The 19,524-nt window shown below is 50.7% G+C and overlaps 1 protein-coding gene across 3 annotated transcripts in view; it reads left to right on the top strand.

Moving 5' to 3' along the window:
• The first annotated feature begins 2,344 nt into the window (after window positions 1-2,344).
• Window positions 2,345-19,524, top strand: part of Plch2 (phospholipase C eta 2) — a 78,774-nt gene continuing 61,594 nt past the window's right edge. The window contains exons 1-2 of one of the 3 annotated variants that reach the window (XR_004944286.1): window positions 2,345-2,412; window positions 12,373-12,630. Coding sequence is in view for 2 of the 3 variants with exons in the window: in XM_036179954.1 (XP_036035847.1) it covers window positions 12,522-12,630 (109 nt within the window). In the remaining variant the exon portion in view is untranslated. The remainder of the gene's footprint in view (window positions 2,413-12,372; window positions 12,631-19,524) is intronic. The other 2 variants (XM_036179954.1, XM_036179955.1) reach the window with 2 other exon arrangements.

The raw sequence follows: 19,524 nt of genomic DNA, 5'->3' as shown, positions 1-19,524 counted from the left end.
GTGATCTCACCTGACTACTGAAGTCCCCAGTTCTGTTTTGGAGTTCCTCAGGCTGCCGGTGCCCTTTGGCTTGGATTGGACAGCCCTAGGTAGTACCCTTGACCACTGCCAGGAGGCAGTCACGTCTCACGCAGAGGCATAAGCTTCTCGCCAAATCAAATAAAGCAGTTTGAAATGCTGGTTCCTTGAAGGACCAAGGCTGCTGTGTCCCTAGGAAACTTTCTTCTCTTCAAACTCAGAAGTTCGGTTTTAACATAACTATGAGGTGGCCTGCTCTAAGTATCCCCTTACAGATTGCTCCATTTGAGTTCGAGGCCAGCCTGGGCTACCAAGTGAGTTCCAGGAAAGGCGCAAAGCTACACAGAGAAACCCTATCTTGAAAAACCAAAAACCAAAACAAAACAAACAACCCCCCCCCTCCAAAAAAAAAAAAAAAAACCAAAAAAGCAAAACAAAAAACCAGATTGCTCCATTTATGGGACTGCATTTTCTGGATTCTCCTCTTAACCATGGGGAGCAAGACCAGAAACATTATCCCAAGTATCTGTTCTCAGGGAGACGCTTAAGTGTCTCTCTCTATGGGCTCAAATCCTAGCCACATACTCTGTCTCAGCTCTTTTGACCCCTAGGTTCCTCCTTTGTGGGCTGTGGATATTTATATCCACTCCTAGCCGCCTCCTCTCAAAGGTTCTTCTTGAGGGACAGACCACAGGCTGGCCGGCAGGTGGTGCCATCAGCCCATTTGTTTTACTAGCTTGGGAGGCTAGGGACTATTTCCCCAAAGAAATCCTGTAGACTGGGAAACAAGAGGCCTTTTAGCAAGGAGAGAAGGTGGGTGGGCAGGATGAGTAGTGACATCATTGTAAATCAGTTCTCTGGCTTGGAGTCCCTCTTTGCTTTTCAGTATTCCAGGGTTCTAGGGCTCTGAGGTGGTGTAAAGTGAGAGTTCTTGCTGGGGGACAGCACATGTGCCCCTGTCACCTCTCTTTGACCACCCTTTGTCTGAAGCACAGCGGTCCTGGGCCTGAGCCTTGTGACTGACTACTTGTAAACTTTCCCCTCTGCTGCAAGGATGGAGGACAAGAAGGCCAGGGTCCTGAGGACTTGAGGGAAGACACCAGAGATGGCTTTGACTCTCCCATATACACCTCCTGGGCTCCTTGAGGGCCACCACAGTCTGTTGTCAACTGCAGTGGGGTTCTTTGGGATCACTGCACTGGAGCATCTCTGGGCTGGCCTCTGACTGCCCTTCCCCTTGGGGTCCTTACTAACCCTCTGCTATCGACAAGGGACAATGTGTGTCCTGCACATTTCTTTACTTGGTAGGCCTCAGCTTTTTGGTCTGTAGATCAGGAATAGTGATGGTGATTAGCTGGGGTTTATTGAGTGCCCGCCATGCTAGTGCTGGGCACATGGATTATTTGGGTCCACATAGAGATGCAGGTGTGTAGTGGATCTGGGACAGGATGAAATTCTGCATTTCTGATGCAAGAGCTTCTGGAGCAAAGGTCAGCCATCCTATAGGCAGTGTTCACAGTTTTGCCCCTCAACAACTGCTTCTATATTCTTCATACACTGGATATTTCATTGTCCTGCCTGATGTTCTTTGCCAGGAATGCTAGCTCTAGCCACACTGTTTTCTAATTTTATTAAATAATTAAACTTATTGTGTGTGTTGTATGCATATGTGTATATGCATGTTTGCATATGTGTGGGTCTATGTGGGGTGTGTGTGTGTGTGTGTGTGTGTGTGTGTGTGTGTGTGTGGTGGTGGTGGTAGTGGTGGTGCAAAGACCATATTTGGTGTCATCCTGGATTGTGCTTCCATTTTATTTATTGGAACAGGGTCTTTCAGTCAAACCCAGAACTTGCCCATGTGGCTAGTCTTGTTAGCTAGCTTGCTTTGGGGATCCCCAATGTCTGCCTTACAAGGCTGAAATTGGTGGGCCATCTCACCCATCAGGTGAGCTCTGGGATCTGAACCGTGGTCTTCATACTGGGACAACAAGCACTTTATCCACTTAGTTCTATATCCAGCCTTATCTGATAATTTTTACCATAGTTCTGTAGATGTAGGGGAGGCAGGGATAGAGCAGGCAAGGGCTGGGAGGCCAGGGAACTGGGAGGGGACTCTCAGCAGGTGTTCCTATTGCATGTGCTCTCTGTCCCCTCTCCCCCATGTTATTTATTCCTTCCAACACCACCTAGCAGACTGGTAAATGAGATGGTGAGTCAGCACACACAAGCTTTCCTTTGCCTGAGTCTATTTGATTCCTTGTAAACTCTTACCTCTGCCCCTAGCAGGGATTTACTATTTTGGTGGTTGCTGTATACCTCAAGCCTGGGATGGGGCTCGACACACAGCTGCCACTCAGGAAGATAGTGGTGAAGCAGGAAACAAGGAAAAGTGCAGTAAGTACATTTCTTTGCCTGATCTAGCCCTGGGGTTATACTATTGGGTCCACACCTGCTTTGAGGCAGGAATGTTACCAGGTGATCTCTCACTGGACTTCTAGATCCCCTGTCCTCACTGGTTAGCTGGCCTCCTGGGAACCAGATGAGGGACAAGACAATGCTTTCTCTGCAGAATTGGTGAGGGGAAGGCTGCCTTAGTCTGATGGGTTCTAGGAGGCCTGCCCTACCACCTGGGGCTTAGAGCAGGGGTGAGTCCTGGGACTCCTTAAATTTTCCATTGCACCCTGTCTTTCACTGTAGGGGGCAGAGGGACTGGTTAACAACCCTTCCAGGAGCAGTTCATGTACAAGGACATGACTGTTAGGGTGGGGCCTGCCCTAGGCAGGAGGCCCCTCAACAGGCGCCACAAACCTGGAAAACAGGTTCCTCCACCCAGAGCAGGCAAGCTGGAGGCTCTGAGAGCACACCACAGTCAGCTGCCTTGGTTGCTGCAGATTGGAGCCCTGGAGGTACTGTGGGCACCAATGGTGGGGGTATTGGAGGGACTATGAGGCCCTAGAACCAAGCCTGGGAGGCTCTATCTGATAGTCAGAGTCCTCTGAGAGCTTCCCCAACTACGCCTGTGGGCTTGCTTTTAAGGGTAAAACTGAGGGCAGGAAAGTTAAGCCCTTTTTGGAGGCTATGTACCCTGGGAAGGGACTCTGGGTAGTTCTAGGGGCACAGGCAGGTGGCTGGGATGCTACCCTTAGGTAGTACCCAGGGTAGAAAGGGTTGTGTTCCTGTGCTGGTCCTGAGGATAAGAAAATTTAGATTCCTGGTGTTGAGCCAGCGTGGGGCTCTGGGGCTTTGTGCAGTCTCAGAACTTGGAGCTGAGATGGAAACAGAACCCTGGGGCTGGGGAGGAAGGAGCTTGGTCCTGGTGGCATTAGCTCAGATTAGAGGTTGTGTAGGATTGAACCCAAGCCTGGCTGGTCCCACTTCCACACATCTCTTTATCTGCTGATGGAATGGGTTGTCTAGCATTGGGCAGCAAGACTTTATTGGTGGAGTGACTTTACACTGTGACCATCATGCTGAACTGTGCTGGACAGCAAGGGGCTTATATAAAGGTTCCCAGGAAGCCGAGCGGTGGTGGCACACGCCTCTAATCCCAGCACTCAGGAGGCAGAGGCAGGCAGAGCTCTGTGAGTTCTAGGCCAGCCTGGTCTACAGAGTGAGTTCCAGGATAGACTCCAAAGCTACACAGAGAAACCCTGTCTCAAAAAACCACTCCTAGAGAGTGGATCTCTGGAAAGACTTTCCAGAGGAGTAGGGCCCTCTATCCATGAATAAAATGTGGCCATAGAGACACATGCAGGCTAGGGATGATGGACAAGTTGTAACTGAGCAGGGATACAGGCTGACTTTCTATACCCCTCCCATAGGATGGAGGGCAGGAGGGCTGGTCTCCCTAAGACAGTATAGGAAGTGGTACCTTAAGAGTAATCACTGGCCCAAACACATGAGGCAAGGCCAGTGAGGCTTGATGGAAGCCTACGCTGGGAGTAGAATGGGCCTGGAAGGTCAGGTTCTGTGGGGCTCTTCCTGGACAGGGCTAGGGACAGTGTAGCTAGCTGTTGGGGGCTGTGGGCTAGAGACTTGTGAATGCTACTATACTCACCCAGCAGTCTCCTAGTGTAGGGGTAGAATCTGGAGCAGGAGGTAGTGGGGAGAATGGGTAGGGTTAGGTGTGCCTTCATGTCTTTATCTTTCCTAGGCCTCTCAGCTCCATCATCTGCCAAACCAGGAGAGTGGAGGTTCTACCACCTGTAGGGCAAACCAGGGGGCAAGCATGGGTGCCCTCCTGGCTCAGGGTCTGCTAGGAGGTGGTAGTTGGGTAGTAGAGGCTTTCACTGCAGGCATGAGTCGGCTGCCGGCCTTTATCAGCATGAGGCCTATGAATCAAGGCTGGGACCCAGGACATCTCTGTGTCCCCCTCTGCTCTAAGCCAGGGCCCACCCTAGAGCTTGGCACATGCAGAATGCAGGAAAAGCAAGAAGTTGCCAGATGGTAGTGTGAAAGCTTGTAGTTGGGTGAGGGGGAGAGAACCATCATTTCTGATCTCTGATGATCTCTGGATTTCCAGAGAGATGCTGTGATGCCTTCTTGGCCTTGGATGTGAAAGTCAAGAATGGCCAAGGCTGTTGAGCAGCTGCTGTGTGTGGGTTGTGATGGCCTTGAAGGAGCTCCTTCTAGACAGATATGAGACTGGTTTAGTTCCACAGAGTATAGTTGAGGCCAGCCACAGGGATTCCACTGAGAGCAGAGTGGCTTGTACCCAATGTAGGCAGAAGCTATCTCCTTGGGTCTGTTGGAGGTCAGAATCATGGGCAAAGGCTTATTAATGAGAGCTCTGTACATGTCAGATGGGTGGCTCTGCAACCTTTATGTCTACGGTGTTCTAGAATAAGAGGGCTTTAGGGGTCACAGTCTCAAGACCAGGTCTCTGTCAATGCCTCTTGTCACCCTGGTTCCTGAAACAGTTCTAGATGGCACTTGGCCTGTCACCCCCGCTCTTCTGTTCAGGAACCTTCAGAGGATCCTCAGGTCTACTGAGATCTGGTACTCAGTGTTCCTATGGGCAAGCAAGGGATCTAAGAAGCTGTTTGTTGCTCAGGGCAGGATTCTCAGTAAAATGGACATTGCTCTAGTTCTTAGGAGCTACGCTCTGGCTTGTTCTTGGACCCTGTTAAAACATTAGCCTGCTTCCTTGTCATGTCTTCACAGGGACGTCCTATGTCACTCATATTTGTCTTGAGGGACTCTCCCTGTTTTCTGGGGGATTTTCAGACATTGTCTTGACAAACAGGTAAAAGATAAATGATTGCCCATCAGCATCCAAAGGCAGCTGGAGCACTGCCTCCCCTGGAACAGCTGCTCCTAGGGATGGCAGGGCCTGTATGCCCAGCTGCCTATGCCACATTCCTAGTTGAGTCCCTAGGGAAATGAGATTTTCCATTCATTAATGGCTAAGAAGTCCACCTAGCAGTTGGTATCCTCTGGTGACAGGAAGACAGTGAGGAAGGAAGGAAAGAAGGGAGGGAGGGAGGGAGGGAGAGAACCAGAAAGGGCTCCATAGTGTTGCAGTTCCTCCAGATGACTCTTGGGTGCACAGCTGCTGGCTCCAGGTTTTATGGATGTGACAGTCTTCCTGCACATGCCTTCTCCTATGGACTTGGACAAAGCCCAAGCCTAGGAAGCCCTAAGTCCCCTCAGAGCCCCTTCATGCTCTCTCCTGAGCTGGTGCCATCTCCCTATTAGCCTAGGTACTGCTCCAGGGTGGGAGCAGACAATGTCTGATTACTAGGGGAGAAGAGCTTAGCAGGGGACAGAGGATGAGTCTTGCCCCCTGTACTGGCTCTGCTGATCATTTGTGACTCTACACTGGGACTCCAATTAGCCTGCTTCAATAAGCAAGCCTAGGAGCCAAAGTCCAACAGGGACCGAGCAAGTTCTGTATGCAGCCCCTTCAGCCCTTCCTCTGACAATCTTTGGTGAGGCTTACTTACCAAGTTCATGTTTCTATGTCTCCATCCCATGCTGAGGATGGGATGGGGTCCAGGGAGGGCCAGAGATTGGGTTTGCCACAGAGGTGTGGGTTTCTGTTTGCAGGAATGCACACCATCATCATAGCCTATTCCTTGTATGTATTTCTGACACATTGTGAGAGAAGTGTCCTCAGGGCAGAGGAAGGAGCTGAGTGGGATTCCAGAGTGTGACCACATGGAAAGGCTATGTGTCAATCATCAGGCCTGGCTTCATTGCATTCCAGGGAGGGAGGACACTATACCTGTGACCTCCTGTGGAAGGCATGTTCTGCACCCTACTTTAAAGATGGGAGAACCTAGGCTCTGGGATTTTCTTAGCCACACTGGGCAGGCTTCAGGCTCAACTGTGACCCAGGGACTCCAACCCCCAAGTTTGTTCTTCAGACTTCAGGTAGGAGGGTGATGGGACCATCAAAGCACTGCAGGGTCCTCTCCTGACTGACTCAGACCAATAGATTGAGTACTGTAGCTGTTTAGCACATTGGTGCCCAGCCCACTTCCCCCCAAGACCTGTCTGAAGAGCCTTTAGTAGGTATCGTTTGGATTTTTGTATTTTTCAAATACAAGGTATTGTTCTGTTTTCATCTTGGAATCACTTTGCATTAATTGCTGAGGATCCCAAAGGGCTTTTGCTTAGAAGGGTTATATCTAGGAGTGTGTTAGAGCCTGCAAGGACCAGCTTGTACAAGTCAGCTGTTAAATCTCCAGTAATTCTGAGAGCTGGATGTTGAACACAGCCATTATTAAAATCAAATTAAACTAATTACATATGTAAGACATATAAATTACATAAAACACAAAAGTAATAAACACTTAAAGCATATCACTTCCTAATTACACCCTGCTGTTATCTTTGCTCTTGTCTAGATAGGATTTGATGGTGTCTATGTAGTGGGAATGCTGCAGACATGTCCGTCTCTTCTCAGCCCCATGTTCAGTGATAGTATTGTCTGTAACTTAAAATCAACCCTGGTGGAAATATGTGCATCATGGAAATGGTCAGATGTCACACTTCAGGCTTCTCCTGAGACTTGTTGCTAAATCTCAGCCACCACATTCTAGTTCTGCCATTTGATACAAACCACATTAAAATCTAAGCTGCTTCAGGCCTGGTGTCACAGGCCTATAATCCCAGCAGTAGGGAAGCTGGGACAGGACAATCTCCAGTTCAAGGACCCTAGTCTACATGTCTAAACCCTGTCTTAAAGGGATTAGTAAAATGGCTCTGAGGGTAAGAACACTTGATATATAAACCTCATGACATAGTTCTATCCCTAGATACCATGGAGAAAGGAAAGAACCCACTCCTGAAGAGTTCTCTTATCTCTACATGCACACTATGGCACATGTGTGTCCATATTCTCACACAGACATAACACACACACACACACACACACACACACACACACACACACACACACTAATAAAACCCAAGTGCCCAAGCATGGTGGAAAACTCCTTTAAGGCCAGCACTCAGGAGGAAGCAAAGGCAGGCAGAATTCCATGTGTTAGAGGTAAACCTGGTCTACACAAAAAGTTCAAGTCCACCAGGGCTACATAGTGAAACCCTGTCTCAAAACAAACAACCAACTCAAAAAAATGATCATTTAAGAGTATTTATTTATGAAGTCTTGTTTAAAATAACAATGGTAAACTAATTATATGTTAATATAAATAACATTTATGACAAACTACTTTTTCGAGGCAAAAAAGAAAAGAAAACAAACAAAAAAACCACCAAAAAAGTGGCATGTTCTGCAGCTTTGCAGATCTCCCCAGTGTCTGTCGTGTGAAGGACAGCTGGACTGTCCTATCCATCTGTCACAATGTGTTGTTTTGGTTGACGGAGCTGAAGAAACCTGGCTTCACACAGGTCTGCTGCCTCTCTCATAACAGCGAACATTCTTCCTAGATGCTGCACTCAGCAACACTCCACAGTTTCTTAAAGGTGGCTGCAATGTGGATCTGACACATGTGGGGGCTGGGGGCAGTCACTAGAGTGGCATCCCTTGGTGTGGTATACTTTGAATGGAACCTTTTTCTATGCATGTCTTGGAATCAATGTCTGGTCTCCTGGGAGAGTCCGGTTCTCTGAATTATGTAGATTTCCCCCACTGTTGACACATTTCATGATGCTACCCAACTCTTGATAGCATCACTGCAGATCTGGTGGTGTTTGGGGTGCTGACAGGCTCACAGCGGTAGATACAGGTTGTACAAAGCACTAATTTTCACTTAATTTTGATTCTATTATTGGTGAGAAAGCCTGTGGATTCCTTTTTTAAAGTAGCAAGCTTACTTTGTTCTTTATTTTGAGATGGGTCCTGTTATGTTGCCCAGGCTAGCGTTTAATTGCTAGACTCAGGTCTGCTTCTAGCCCTTACTTCTCTTTTGAGAAAACATCTGTCAGATGCCCCTGCTGGCATGCCTTGGCTCATCTGCCAGCTGCCTTTCAGATACAGTGATGTTCCAAGAAGCACTTTATCTTACAGCTTCATCCTTTTCTAGGACACCCTAACTCCTTTTGTTCAGTAGGAGTCCTGAGTCTGTGGTTGAGATTCAGTACAAGTCCTCAGTCCTGCTTCATTAAATACCTTCTAAGGGAAATACTTACTTGTTTACATTCTGAGTTCAAGATGGTGAGGCCAACAGTGCTAAGACCCATAGGGACACCACCATACATGCCAACCTCATCACAGGGTAATGAACACTCTTACGAGGCTTGTCAGGTTCTTGGGTTCCTAAGGGTTTTGGGGACCCCAGGCTTTTGTGAAGCAGCATTCTGTAGCCTGGCACTTATGGCACACTTGGTTCTGATCTGTGTTTGCTTAGAACTGTGCCTTCAAGATCTGCCTTCTTTTCAAAATGCCACCCTCTTCTGGCTTCCAATACTGAATGCCCTGTGTATGTCCTTGCCAGGGCTGCAATGACTATATTCCCTTAGAGATTGGGATATCTCTCCTACAGAGGGCCTGTTCCCAGGGCTGTCTAAGCTGTTCAGCCCAGTGACCTAACCTCCTGGGACCTACTTCCCTTGACAAATGTACTCCCCCTGTCTCTGGAGCTCTAGTGAGCAAGGCAGGCTCTGTTCTCTGTGTGAAGCCAGCCCCTGGGCCTGCGCCCTTCCCAAACAGTTGAGGGCAGGGGCAGGGTGCTGAGATCTTTGCTGGCCATCTGTGCTGTGTAGCTGGTCTCTGGCTGGCTAGACCGGCTCTGTTATGATGGCAGAGCTTGCCTGGGCCTGTGGCTTTACTGGGGCCAGCCCCAGTTCTGTGTTCTCTACACTCAGTGAATCCAGAATTAGGCAGCAGGGACTCAGAGAAAAGCCTCAGACTGGAAAAGGCAGGAGTGGCTCAGTGCAGCTAGTGGCTTCCGAAAGGGCCTAGCTACAAGTTTACCTGCCATGCCACCTGCCTCTTGTCACTGGCGTTTTTAGGCCCCATGTCTCCTCACCTGGAAACCGACTCCCAGCTTTAACAGCAGTCAGGTTAGAGAGTACAGGAGTAAGTGGGGTCTGTGTGGAAGTGGGTATCAAAGGGTCTACCTGAGCAGACTCAGGGTCCTTTGAGGTGCTCTAGCAGGGGGACACTGGCCACCAAGACTGGTTAGGAGGGAAGCTGGGGCAGGTTGGGGAAGTGGACACTCCTTTTACTGTCTGGGAACTGAAGAGGGGTTAGGGCAGCAAGAATATGGTGAGCTGGGTGTTGGGCATTGAGTAGATGAGGATTCTTTCTTTCTCAGGGCCTTTTCCCACACAGGGAGTAGGCCTCAATTTCTCCTTTAGGAAACTGGAAAAATGTTTAGTGTTCTGGAAAGATGATCCCTGCATTCTGACACCTTAGAGACTAGGGCTTCCCCTTTCCCCCATAGGGTCTCCTGAGCCAGAGTACATAATGCAAGGGTGTGGTTGCTCCATTTCCTGGGCTCTGGCAGAGAAAGTGGGAGGCACAAGGGGGAGGATGTAGAGAGGGACAGGCTGGGGCTTGTGGTGGGCCTTCCTCATGTTTTCAGGCAGGCTAACACTGTTCAAGACACTCATGGGTCACCACAGACAACAGGAATAGAAGCAGTCAGCAGTCTTAGAAGATGAAGAGCATCATCCTTGAGCAGGTCCTCTGGAGGCTCCCAGAGGTGGAGCCTGGATTTGAGAAAGGCTGTGAAGTAGGAGCTGTTTGGTTCTTGGAGGTTCTGGGAACAGAGGATGGTTACTTCCTAGAGAAATGTCTACCAGCCTGAGTGTGGACAGCCTATAGGGGCTTGGATTTGACTTACTGACTAATCAGGGACAGGGTCATGTAGACTTCCTTGTCTTGTGTGCAGCCTGGCCCAACATGAGGCCACCAGTGAGCAGTTATCCATGGCAGCAGACAGTTCCCAGCAGCTTGAGGTTGGCATACAGGCCAGGGTCTGAGCAGAAGCCAGAGACCTGAAATGGAAAGTACTCCATCCTTAGCCTAGGGTATAGGTCTGAGGGTTAGTTAGGTCCTGCAGCCAGTGTGGAGAAGAGCGACCTGGCCAGGATAAGCCCCACAGCAAGATCAGCCAAGGATCCTGCCCCCTTCCCCCGGCTGTCTGCTATCCTGCTGCCTCCAGAACTGAAGGGCCAGCATGACTGGGAGGAAGGGGTGCCATGGAGGGTAGACAGTGGACAGGGCAGGGATGGGAGGGTGAGAGGAGTCCTGGCTCCAGGTATAGCGGAGTCCTTGCCAGTAGCCAACCTCATGGTCCTCTGGGGCTACGCCTTGGCTTCAGGCAGTCGGCATGGTACTGTTGCCTAATTAGGCTCCACTATGCCAGTCTAGTGGAGCCCCACACCTGGCCTGCGCTCCAACAAGGCATGTTGAGGCACAGCTCTGGCTCTTCTCTGCTGCAGAAAGCTGACTCCCAGAGGGCGCCGGCTGGGAGGAGAGCTGGAGCTGGTGCTAGCCTCATGGGCTGGTGACTGAGGGGCTGCTTCAGTCCAGCTGCCTTAGGAGGAGCTGGGCTGAGAGACCCTGTATCTGTGGGTGAACCTGGACCTGGACCCAGAGGTGAGGAGTGCCAGGGAGTAGAGGGAGGCTGAGCGTGAGCCCAGGGTTAGTGTGCTATTTGGTGTCTACTGCCTACACTGCTCTGAGCCTGGGACCCTAGGAGCCCTGGTAGGTTAATCTTTGCTGATCTTGAAGGAGGTGAGTCAGGCCAGAGGGCCTGGGGTCTGGGCATGTGGAAGAGGGAAGACTCAGAGACCTGGAAGGAATCAAGAGCTCTGACTTGAGGAAGGGCTGAGGTGGAGGCAGGATGAAGGGCTTGAGGGGCTTCTCTTTCCCTGCCTGTCTCCAACCTGGACAGAGCAGAGCTCTTGGTGTCAAGAAGGTCTAGGCATGCGGATGTCCATCATAAGTCCAGGGGTAGAAGCTCCATCCAGGGCAGGTACAGGCTTCAAGTGGCCAAATCCTCCTTCCTTGCCCTGCCAATTTCTCTGTGTCTCCTAAGGAGGTGCCAAGGGGAAGAGAAGCCCTAGAAAGAGGTGTCCAGAAGGCCTCTAGAAGGAGCTGGCCCAGACAGTAGATGTTGCATATGAAGTGAGAGGTGGAAAGGAAAGTTCCAGGCAGGGACTGCGCAGAGGCTGGGGGATGGGCTCCAGGGCAGAACAAGGAGGTTTGTCAGAACCTGGGGTGCCTTGAAAATCAGGGGCCTGGAGCTCAGCCAAACAGGGCTGCCCTGGGCAGACGGTTGCCTGGGAGACAGCAGGGGCCTCCATTCAGTACACTGCAGAGTGAATGATGAAAGGCTCAAGACTCGGGACCTAGAGTGATGCTTCCGTGAGGGCTGGAGCAGGGATGACGGATGCCCACACAGGCTCTTTAGGTCTTCCTAGGCCTCAGGTGTGCCTAAGGGTTGGTGAGGAGCTTGGTACAGCCACAGGGCTACATGTTCTGAGGTGTCACAGGTACTTTGTCTTGCAAAGTTTATTCCTATGAGGCTGGCTGGTTTCTGTAATGCGGCTCTTGTTTTCTTTTGACTCTGATGGAGCTTTGTAGAAAGTCCTCACTCAGGCAAGCATTTTGTACACTCCTGAGGAGCTTGGCAGTATTCTGCCTTCATCTGCTACTCATCGAAGGTGTGAGGCTTTATAGACACCCTGTGCCCTTCTTGCTCCAACACCTCATCTTTGGCTCCCCTGCTACCTGGTTCTGTCTGCACTAGCCCTAGTGGCCTATTTATTTACAAGTTACTGTGGTGCTGGGCTGCAATCCAGAATCCTCCAACAGGGGGAGCTGTGGTGCATATTGCCTTCCCACAGCAGAGGTAGCTGGACAGATGTGCCGCCCCCCCCCCCCACACCACCACCACCACCACACACATTCTTTGCTCCTTTTGCTTTCTCTAGGTGTATGATGAACTACAGGCCTAGACTTCATCTCAGCAAGGGACACTGGAGACCCTGGGAGCAGAGAGACCTCAGATAAATCAGCTGATGACTGTCCGCTAGTCCAGGCTGGCTGCATCCAAATCCCAGAGAGTCCCCATCCCTCTAGGATGGCTCCCCCGCTGGATAGCACCATTGGTCCTGTTTCATTGCCCGATGACCCAGGGCCTGATCTGGACAGCAGATGGCTTTTCCTGAATGCTAACGTTCTGCCTGTGGGTGAGTAAGGCCTCATTCATGCCTGGGACTTTTCCTGCTGAGTGACTTTGTCCTCTAGGCCCAGGGGATGATGTGAATCCTATGATGTCACCTAGGGAGGAGTCTGCCAGCTTCCCCAAAACAGAGGTTCTCCCATATCTGGGAAGCCCAGCACACAGTGCGAAGGCAGCTAATATATACTGATCCTACACATGAGCAAATTCTATCTGGCTGGACACAATGAACGGTATGGCTTACTTGGAACAAAGATAGCATTAACTCCTGGGGGCCAGCTGTCAGAACACTGTTGTGGGGAGGCTTCCAGGTCAAGTGTTAGGTTCTAAAGGAGTGTAGGGGATTCTCTGCTCCTCAGTTTCTGGTTTTTGGATGCTCTGTCAAGGGGCAGTCTGCCTCTGCCTGTGGGTATGCGCGTGCCTATGTATGCCACACGTGTTCACACCACACACCCTTTTGCCCATGGAGCCAGCTCTAGCTTGTTAATCCCACATTCTCCAGATGTGCCTGGACAGGCCTCCCCACCTGAGGGTGGGGATCTGTCTGCTCAGCTGTGCAAAGTCCCTGCTGGGCTTTGGCCCTGATACCTGCTCTATCTGAAATGGACACCAGGAAAGGGGATGGCTAGTTGGAGGAAGAGAGGTGAATGGAGCCCTAACAGACCCCAGAGTTCCTCCCAAGGCCCTAACCCCAGGTAGGGGCCTTATAGGGTGGCCTGAGTTCTTAGGTGCAGAAACAGTCCCAGGAAGCAGGCCTCTGCTTTCTGACTCTGTCTTGTTGTCGCCACCCTGGTCACTGAGCGCCCCACAGCCCCTCCCCATGCCTGATTTGCAGATCTTGTGCTAGTCTGCAGGCAGAGGCTCCTAGTATGGCCTGAAGGTCTTTCGGGGGGGCTTTCTGAAGCAGCCATGGATCAAATGGGAAGTTGCCAAGCTGAGTGGGTAAGGCATGAATGGTTCTTAGAATGTTAGCTATGTCCTTAGTTTAACTAAAGTGGGTCTTTCAGGCTAAGGCTAGCTCAGCTCCCCACCACCAACCACCGTGCGTGTGTGGTGGGGGAGGGGAGACAGGGAGGGAGAGATTGTTAACTAGGTGCAGCAGCTGAGTGTACTTGGGGTCTGTTCTGGGGCTGGTCCTGGCCCATTGTATTTTGGATGCTGGGTCAGGTAGCTTGGACAATGCCCAGCCATAGATGCTGTTACCACTCTTTGCTGAATCTTGACCTCTTGGCTCTTGCAACCCACAAGGGGTTAGGCTTCATTTTCTGACAAGGTAGTAAGACCTCTATGATGTTGGGGCTGGGACCAGGACAGATGGACAATGTAAGGCTAAAGCTAAGGGCTATGAACAGTGGGACAATGCTGAATGCCCTTCATGGCCAACATTTCTCCCATTCAGTCTGTCCTATCCCACTTCTGGTGTATCCGTGATAACAGGTTTCATTTAGAGCAATCCCACAGGCTGAGGGATGGGGGTGCATAAAAAGTACTGTCTTGTAGGCCAAGCCAGAGGCTTGCAGTGTTGAGGTGTGGCACCAGCTCTCCATGTCCATGGTCCCAAGGCATAGGGGTACAACAGGAGTTCTGAGGCTGTTCAGTCCCAGGCTGGGCCCATTCAGGTCCCGATTGAGCACACCTTAGGCTCTGTGAGCAGCTGCCTCCTAGTTCCTGCATCCCTTCTTCCTCCCATACCACTAGGGTCACGGTGAAAATCAGAACTTGGGGGTGATTGGTGGGAGAGACACCATGGCACTCCTAGAAGGGAGAGAGAGTTCCTAGCTTACCTTCCGGGAAACTGTCTTGGCAGCAGCCGGAGAGGTGCAGTCTTGTAGACTGAACCAGAGAGGTTGTACTTCTGGGGCTTTGGGAAAAGTCTTGTTTCTCTTCCAATGCAGATGGGGTTGAGATGGGAGACCCCAAGGGTCTGTCACTCACCTTCCTGTGGTGATGCTGAGGGAGCTCCTGCTTCCACCTAGAACCCAGCCACAGCTGTTTACGTGCTCAGGTGTTGATGAAATGGAAGAGCCCTTAGAGACAGTCTGTCTACTGCTAACCCAGGTGCACATAGCTGGGTTTCTACTTCATTTGAGGAGAGAAGACCCAGCTGATCCAGCAAGGGGGTTGGCTTGCAGAGTGATTGAAGTTAGGATGCTCTCCAGGGATAGGTGGGGTGTGTGTGTGTGTGTGTGTGTGTGTGTGTGTGTGTGTGTGTGTGTGTGTATGTGTATGTGTCCCAGGAATTCTTACCAACTCCCGACTATCACCTGGAGGTGCCAGGGGAATGAGACCCTGACCATCAGGGATGCAGGCCAGCTGGAGCATGTATCCCTGTGTCCTTCTGTCTCCCTGTGGTGGTTGAGCCCTGGCTGTGAAGTTGGGGTAGGGGAGAAGCACAAGTGTCTGCGCACAGGATGTGTACCCCAGGGGGCTTTCCCACTTCAAAGAGTGCTCAGATCCCAGCTCTCTCCCCACCCCTGGGACTTCTCCAGTGCTGTGTCAGCCTTTCATGTATTTTTTTTCCTGGCTATACAAGCAAGTCTGGCTCAGAGGAGCTGCTCTGGGAAGTACAATGTAAACTAGAAAGAAGCAAGTAAGACGCCATCCACATCTCCTTTAAGAGTTTTGTGTATGGGCTAGGTGGTGGCACACGCTTTTAATCCCAGCACTTGGGAGGCAGAGCCAGGTGAATCTCTGTGAGTTCGAGGCCAGCCTGGTCTTCAAAGTGAGTTCCAGAACAGGCTCCAAAAAGCAACACAGAGAAATCCTGTTTGGGGAAAAAAAAAAAAGAGTTTTGTGTATGTATTTATGTATTTCTGACTCTGGCCTGGTGGAGTTTTGTGGCTACCTATTTCTCCCACATCAATTCAACTGAATTTTCAGTGTGAACACATTCTGGGCCTCAGGACACAGTGCTTTATTTTTTCCCCATCTTAGAGCTTTCTCCTGGAGCTCAGTTTTTTGTTTGTTCATTTGTTTGTTTTTGTGTGTGTGTTGTGTATGTGTTCGTGCGTGCACATATGTGTGTGTATGTGTGTGTAGTCCAGGGATTGGCTTCAGTGTCAGATTGAAGAATCAGTCACTTTCCATTTTATCCTTTGAGATGGGGTCTATCACTTGCTGTGATGGCTGGCCAGTGAGCTTCTGGGCTCTGCCTGTCTTCACCTCCCTCATGCTGGGATTGTGGACGTATGCTATAGACCCTGCCTTTTTATGTGGGTGATGAACTTCTGAACTCAGGTCCTCATGCATGGCAAGTGTTTCGCCAAGTGAGTCATTTCCCTACCCCACCCCCCTTTGAAGTATACTAGACAAATGCTCTACCACTGAGCTACACCCTTATAATTTTTATTATTTTTATTTTGAGACAGGGTCTCATTGGGTTGCCCAGGCTGTCCTTAAATGCTACCTGTAGTCCAAGCAGGAGGTTTTGAGCTCAAGATCCTTCTTCCTCAGTCTCCTGAGTCTCAGGACCCTGGATTTTAACGGTTGCCTTCTGCACCCATGGGTTATCACCTAGTATCTAGCATATTTTGAAGTGAGGCTACCATCAGTGTTGCTGCAGGGGAGTCTTGCAGCTTGTCCAGCTTAGAAATTCATTTCCAGGAGGATGTGGATATGAGGAGGCATTTGATGTCCTCCAGGTTCTTTGAAGCTGCCACCTTCAGCTTGCTGAGCAACCAGAGGAGGAGCCTGGCTGTGTGAGTGCCAGTGAAGGTCGGTGGTGGCCTGGCCTGGTCTGGAGCCTGTAGGGCGCCCCATTGCCTTTCTGGCATTAGCTTTGCCTGGTGCAGAAGTAGAGTCTTTTCTGGGAGAGGAAGGGAGGAAGGGAGGGGGGAGAGAGGGAGAGAGAGAGAGAGAGAGAGAGAGAGAGAGAGAGAGAGAGAGAGAGAGAAGAGGAGAGGAGAGGAGAGGAGAGGAGAGGAGAGGAGAGGAGAGGAGAGGAGAGGAGAGGAGAGGAGAGGAGAGGAGAGGAGAGGAGAGGAAGAGAAGAGAGAGAGGAAGAACCGCACAGAGTGGGGAGAGTGCAGAAAAGGGAAAGGGGCTAGTCTTTTCTTTTTTTATACAAAATTCACATCTGTCTATCTGTCTGTCTACATGTGTGAGCATGTAGCATGGGTGTGGATGTCAGAGGACACCTTTCAGGAGTCAGTTCTTTCCTTCCATCATGTAGGTCCTAGGGACTGAACTCAGCTTGTCAGGCTTAGCAATAAGCATCTTTAACTTCTGAACCATCTCACTGGCCCTAGAACCTTTTCTAGAAGGTGGTAGGGTGCATGGACTCTCCTCTAGGACATTTGTGACTAGGAAAGTGGCCTAATAGCAGCTGCTTAGGAGCTCCCTGAGATTGGAGGTGTGTGTGAGTTGGGGGTGGCAGGTGGGGAAACTCTTGGCAAGAGGACCTGAAGCTGCTGTGGGATCCTGTGGGAGCAGCTGCTGGCCACTGGAGCCCAGGTGCAGTACTTCCCCTTTCTGATCTAAAGTGATTGGTTGGTGGACCTGGCTACCCTTCTAAGGACAGGAGACTGGGATTCAGAAGAGGCTGCTGAAAAAGGGTTGGTGGCAGAGGAGATTATAAGCCATTTAAGGAGCTGAGGCTCAGAGCCACTATTGCAGAAAGCCTGAGGCATCCTGGCAAGGCTCCACCCCTGGGTGGACTCAATGGGATACCTAGCCAGATGAGTTGAGAACTAGCTGGACACCTGAGACTTTCACTTTCAGAGTCTCTCCCTGTGGCTGGGCTGAGCCTTGTCCCTGGGAGGAGGGAGGGTTCCTGACATGCTAGATTGGCACATGTGGCCAATCTTGTCCCTGTCTCTCTGGCACTGGGCTGAGTGTGTGCAGGAGACCTCCTCTCCTCCCAGTTTCTCCTGATATCTACAAAAGACAATGGGCTGGATTTCAGAGGTAGATGCAGGTCTACAGAGAGAGCAAGGTGTAGGGAGAGTGGTTAAGTCCAGCTAGAGTGTCTGGATCCAAGAGATCTCTGAGGAGGGTTTTCCTAGGCTGCTACCAGAAGTACTGTGGGGGAGTTCTGGGTGGAGGTGTACCTCTTTGGACAGAGAAGGAGCAATGGGGACATGAAGTCCTGCTTAGCCTACTTCATCTCTATTCTCAAGAGTGGAGACAGCTTAGCTGGGCTCTCTCTTCTGCTGAGATAGTTCTTTGGGCCTGGTACACAGCTGATGCTAAATGGATACTGGTATAGGCTTATTAGCACATAAACAGTTGATCCCAGAAGGTCAGTAGTGTGGTCAGTGAGTAAAGACTTAATCTCTGGGTCAGGAATCTGTGGGTCCTGCTTTTTTGCCAGCCTCCCAAGGAGTGTTCAGGCAGTGGCTGGGGATCCCTGTGTCTGGCTCAGAGTCCTGGTGGGCTGCTATCTCCTCTTCTCTGAGCATGGAATTCTGTTTTGGAGACTCAGGCTCTCCCCTACCCCTGGTGTTCCCCCACTTGCTTAGCTTCCATTCCAGCCCATTGCCAACTGGGTGTGGTCATGGCCACCTAAATGGCTCCACCTAAATGCCAAGCTCAATTTCAGTTCTCTCTGTCAGGAAATAGTACCTACTCCATCACTGAGCAGGGGCTGGTGATCATACTGCCTGCTTCCTCTCCCAACCCACAGATACACACTAACATACACATGAACACACATGCAAGATGTTACACACACAATGAACTCACAACACACACACGTGCATGGCCATCCACCCATTTATCTTGGAGTTCACCTGCCAACATCTCCTCACCTGGGCAGCTAAGGATCTCACAGACGAGCCCCTCCCTGCCCCTCTAGCCTCCCTCTGGCCCCTGCTCTGTTCCACCACCCACACTAAGCCATCATACCCTGCTTGTGTCAAGAACCCCCTGCTGGGCCTCCAGGTCCCTTAGAATCTCCTATACGACTTGATTGCATGCTTACTTCACACAGATCCCTGGGCAGAGGCCCCTCTAGGCAGGGTCACAGCGATTGTCAGCCGTGTGCCCTGGACATGTTCAGAGAACACTTATGTCCAGTTGTAGAATGGAAGAGTGATCCCATGAATGAATGATTAGCCTAGCGTGTGTGTGTGTGTGTGTGTGTGTGTGTGTGTGTGTGTGTGTGTGTGAGTGCGCGCGCGCTGCAGTGATAGAGATGCATACACTAAACCTGGGCTTGGTCTGGGGTGAGATGAAAGGGACAGGGTAAGTGTTCTGGTTACCAATACTGTGCTCACTGGTGGCTCCTGGAAATGGCTCTGTGAGGCTGGGAGACATGAGGTTATTGGTAAGTCCTGGGACAGGTCTTTTTAGAGACCTTCTCCTGTGCCCTTCTCTGGTCCCTAGCTCCACCTAGGCAAGCAGCTTTGTATGCATATGACCCTGAGTCGGAAAAGGCAGATACAACCAGGCCTAGAGTTCTGGGTGGGGGAATATTGGGAAAGAAGGAAGGAAGAGGAGGAGGCTGATTCTTCCATGTACATCCTGTCCAGCCTAGGGCCCAGGATATCCTTACCCAGTGTCCAGGAAAGGGACGTTGGAACATCCCTGGCTTAGGCAACTGAAGAAATACCATCGTCACCCTGAGCCTAGAGTTGCTCCAGCACCATCAATACTTCTCCATTGGCATGGTGGTCCATATTGTATTAAACACTGTAGCTAGTCATCAACCACAGCATCCCGGTCCATGTTTTTTTTTCCCCCAAATTGTCCTAGGGTCATGTAGGCTGGGAGAAGTCCACCTATATCATCTATCCACCACTCTCCCACCTTCCATTAGAGCTAGAGGGGCCTGATGGCTCTAATTTCAGGAGCACCTTCCCTGTAGGTCCCAGGGCTTAGAGGAGCTTAGTGAATTTGCCTTGGAGGAATGCCAGCATAGAATTCTGTCTGCCTGTCTAACCTGGGGCTGTTCCTTGCTCAG

The sequence above is a fragment of the Onychomys torridus genome, chromosome 2, assembly GCF_903995425.1.
Source record: "Onychomys torridus chromosome 2, mOncTor1.1, whole genome shotgun sequence".
Taxonomy (NCBI): Eukaryota; Metazoa; Chordata; class Mammalia; order Rodentia; family Cricetidae; genus Onychomys; species Onychomys torridus.
This window is presented reverse-complemented; position numbering and strand designations above follow the sequence as displayed.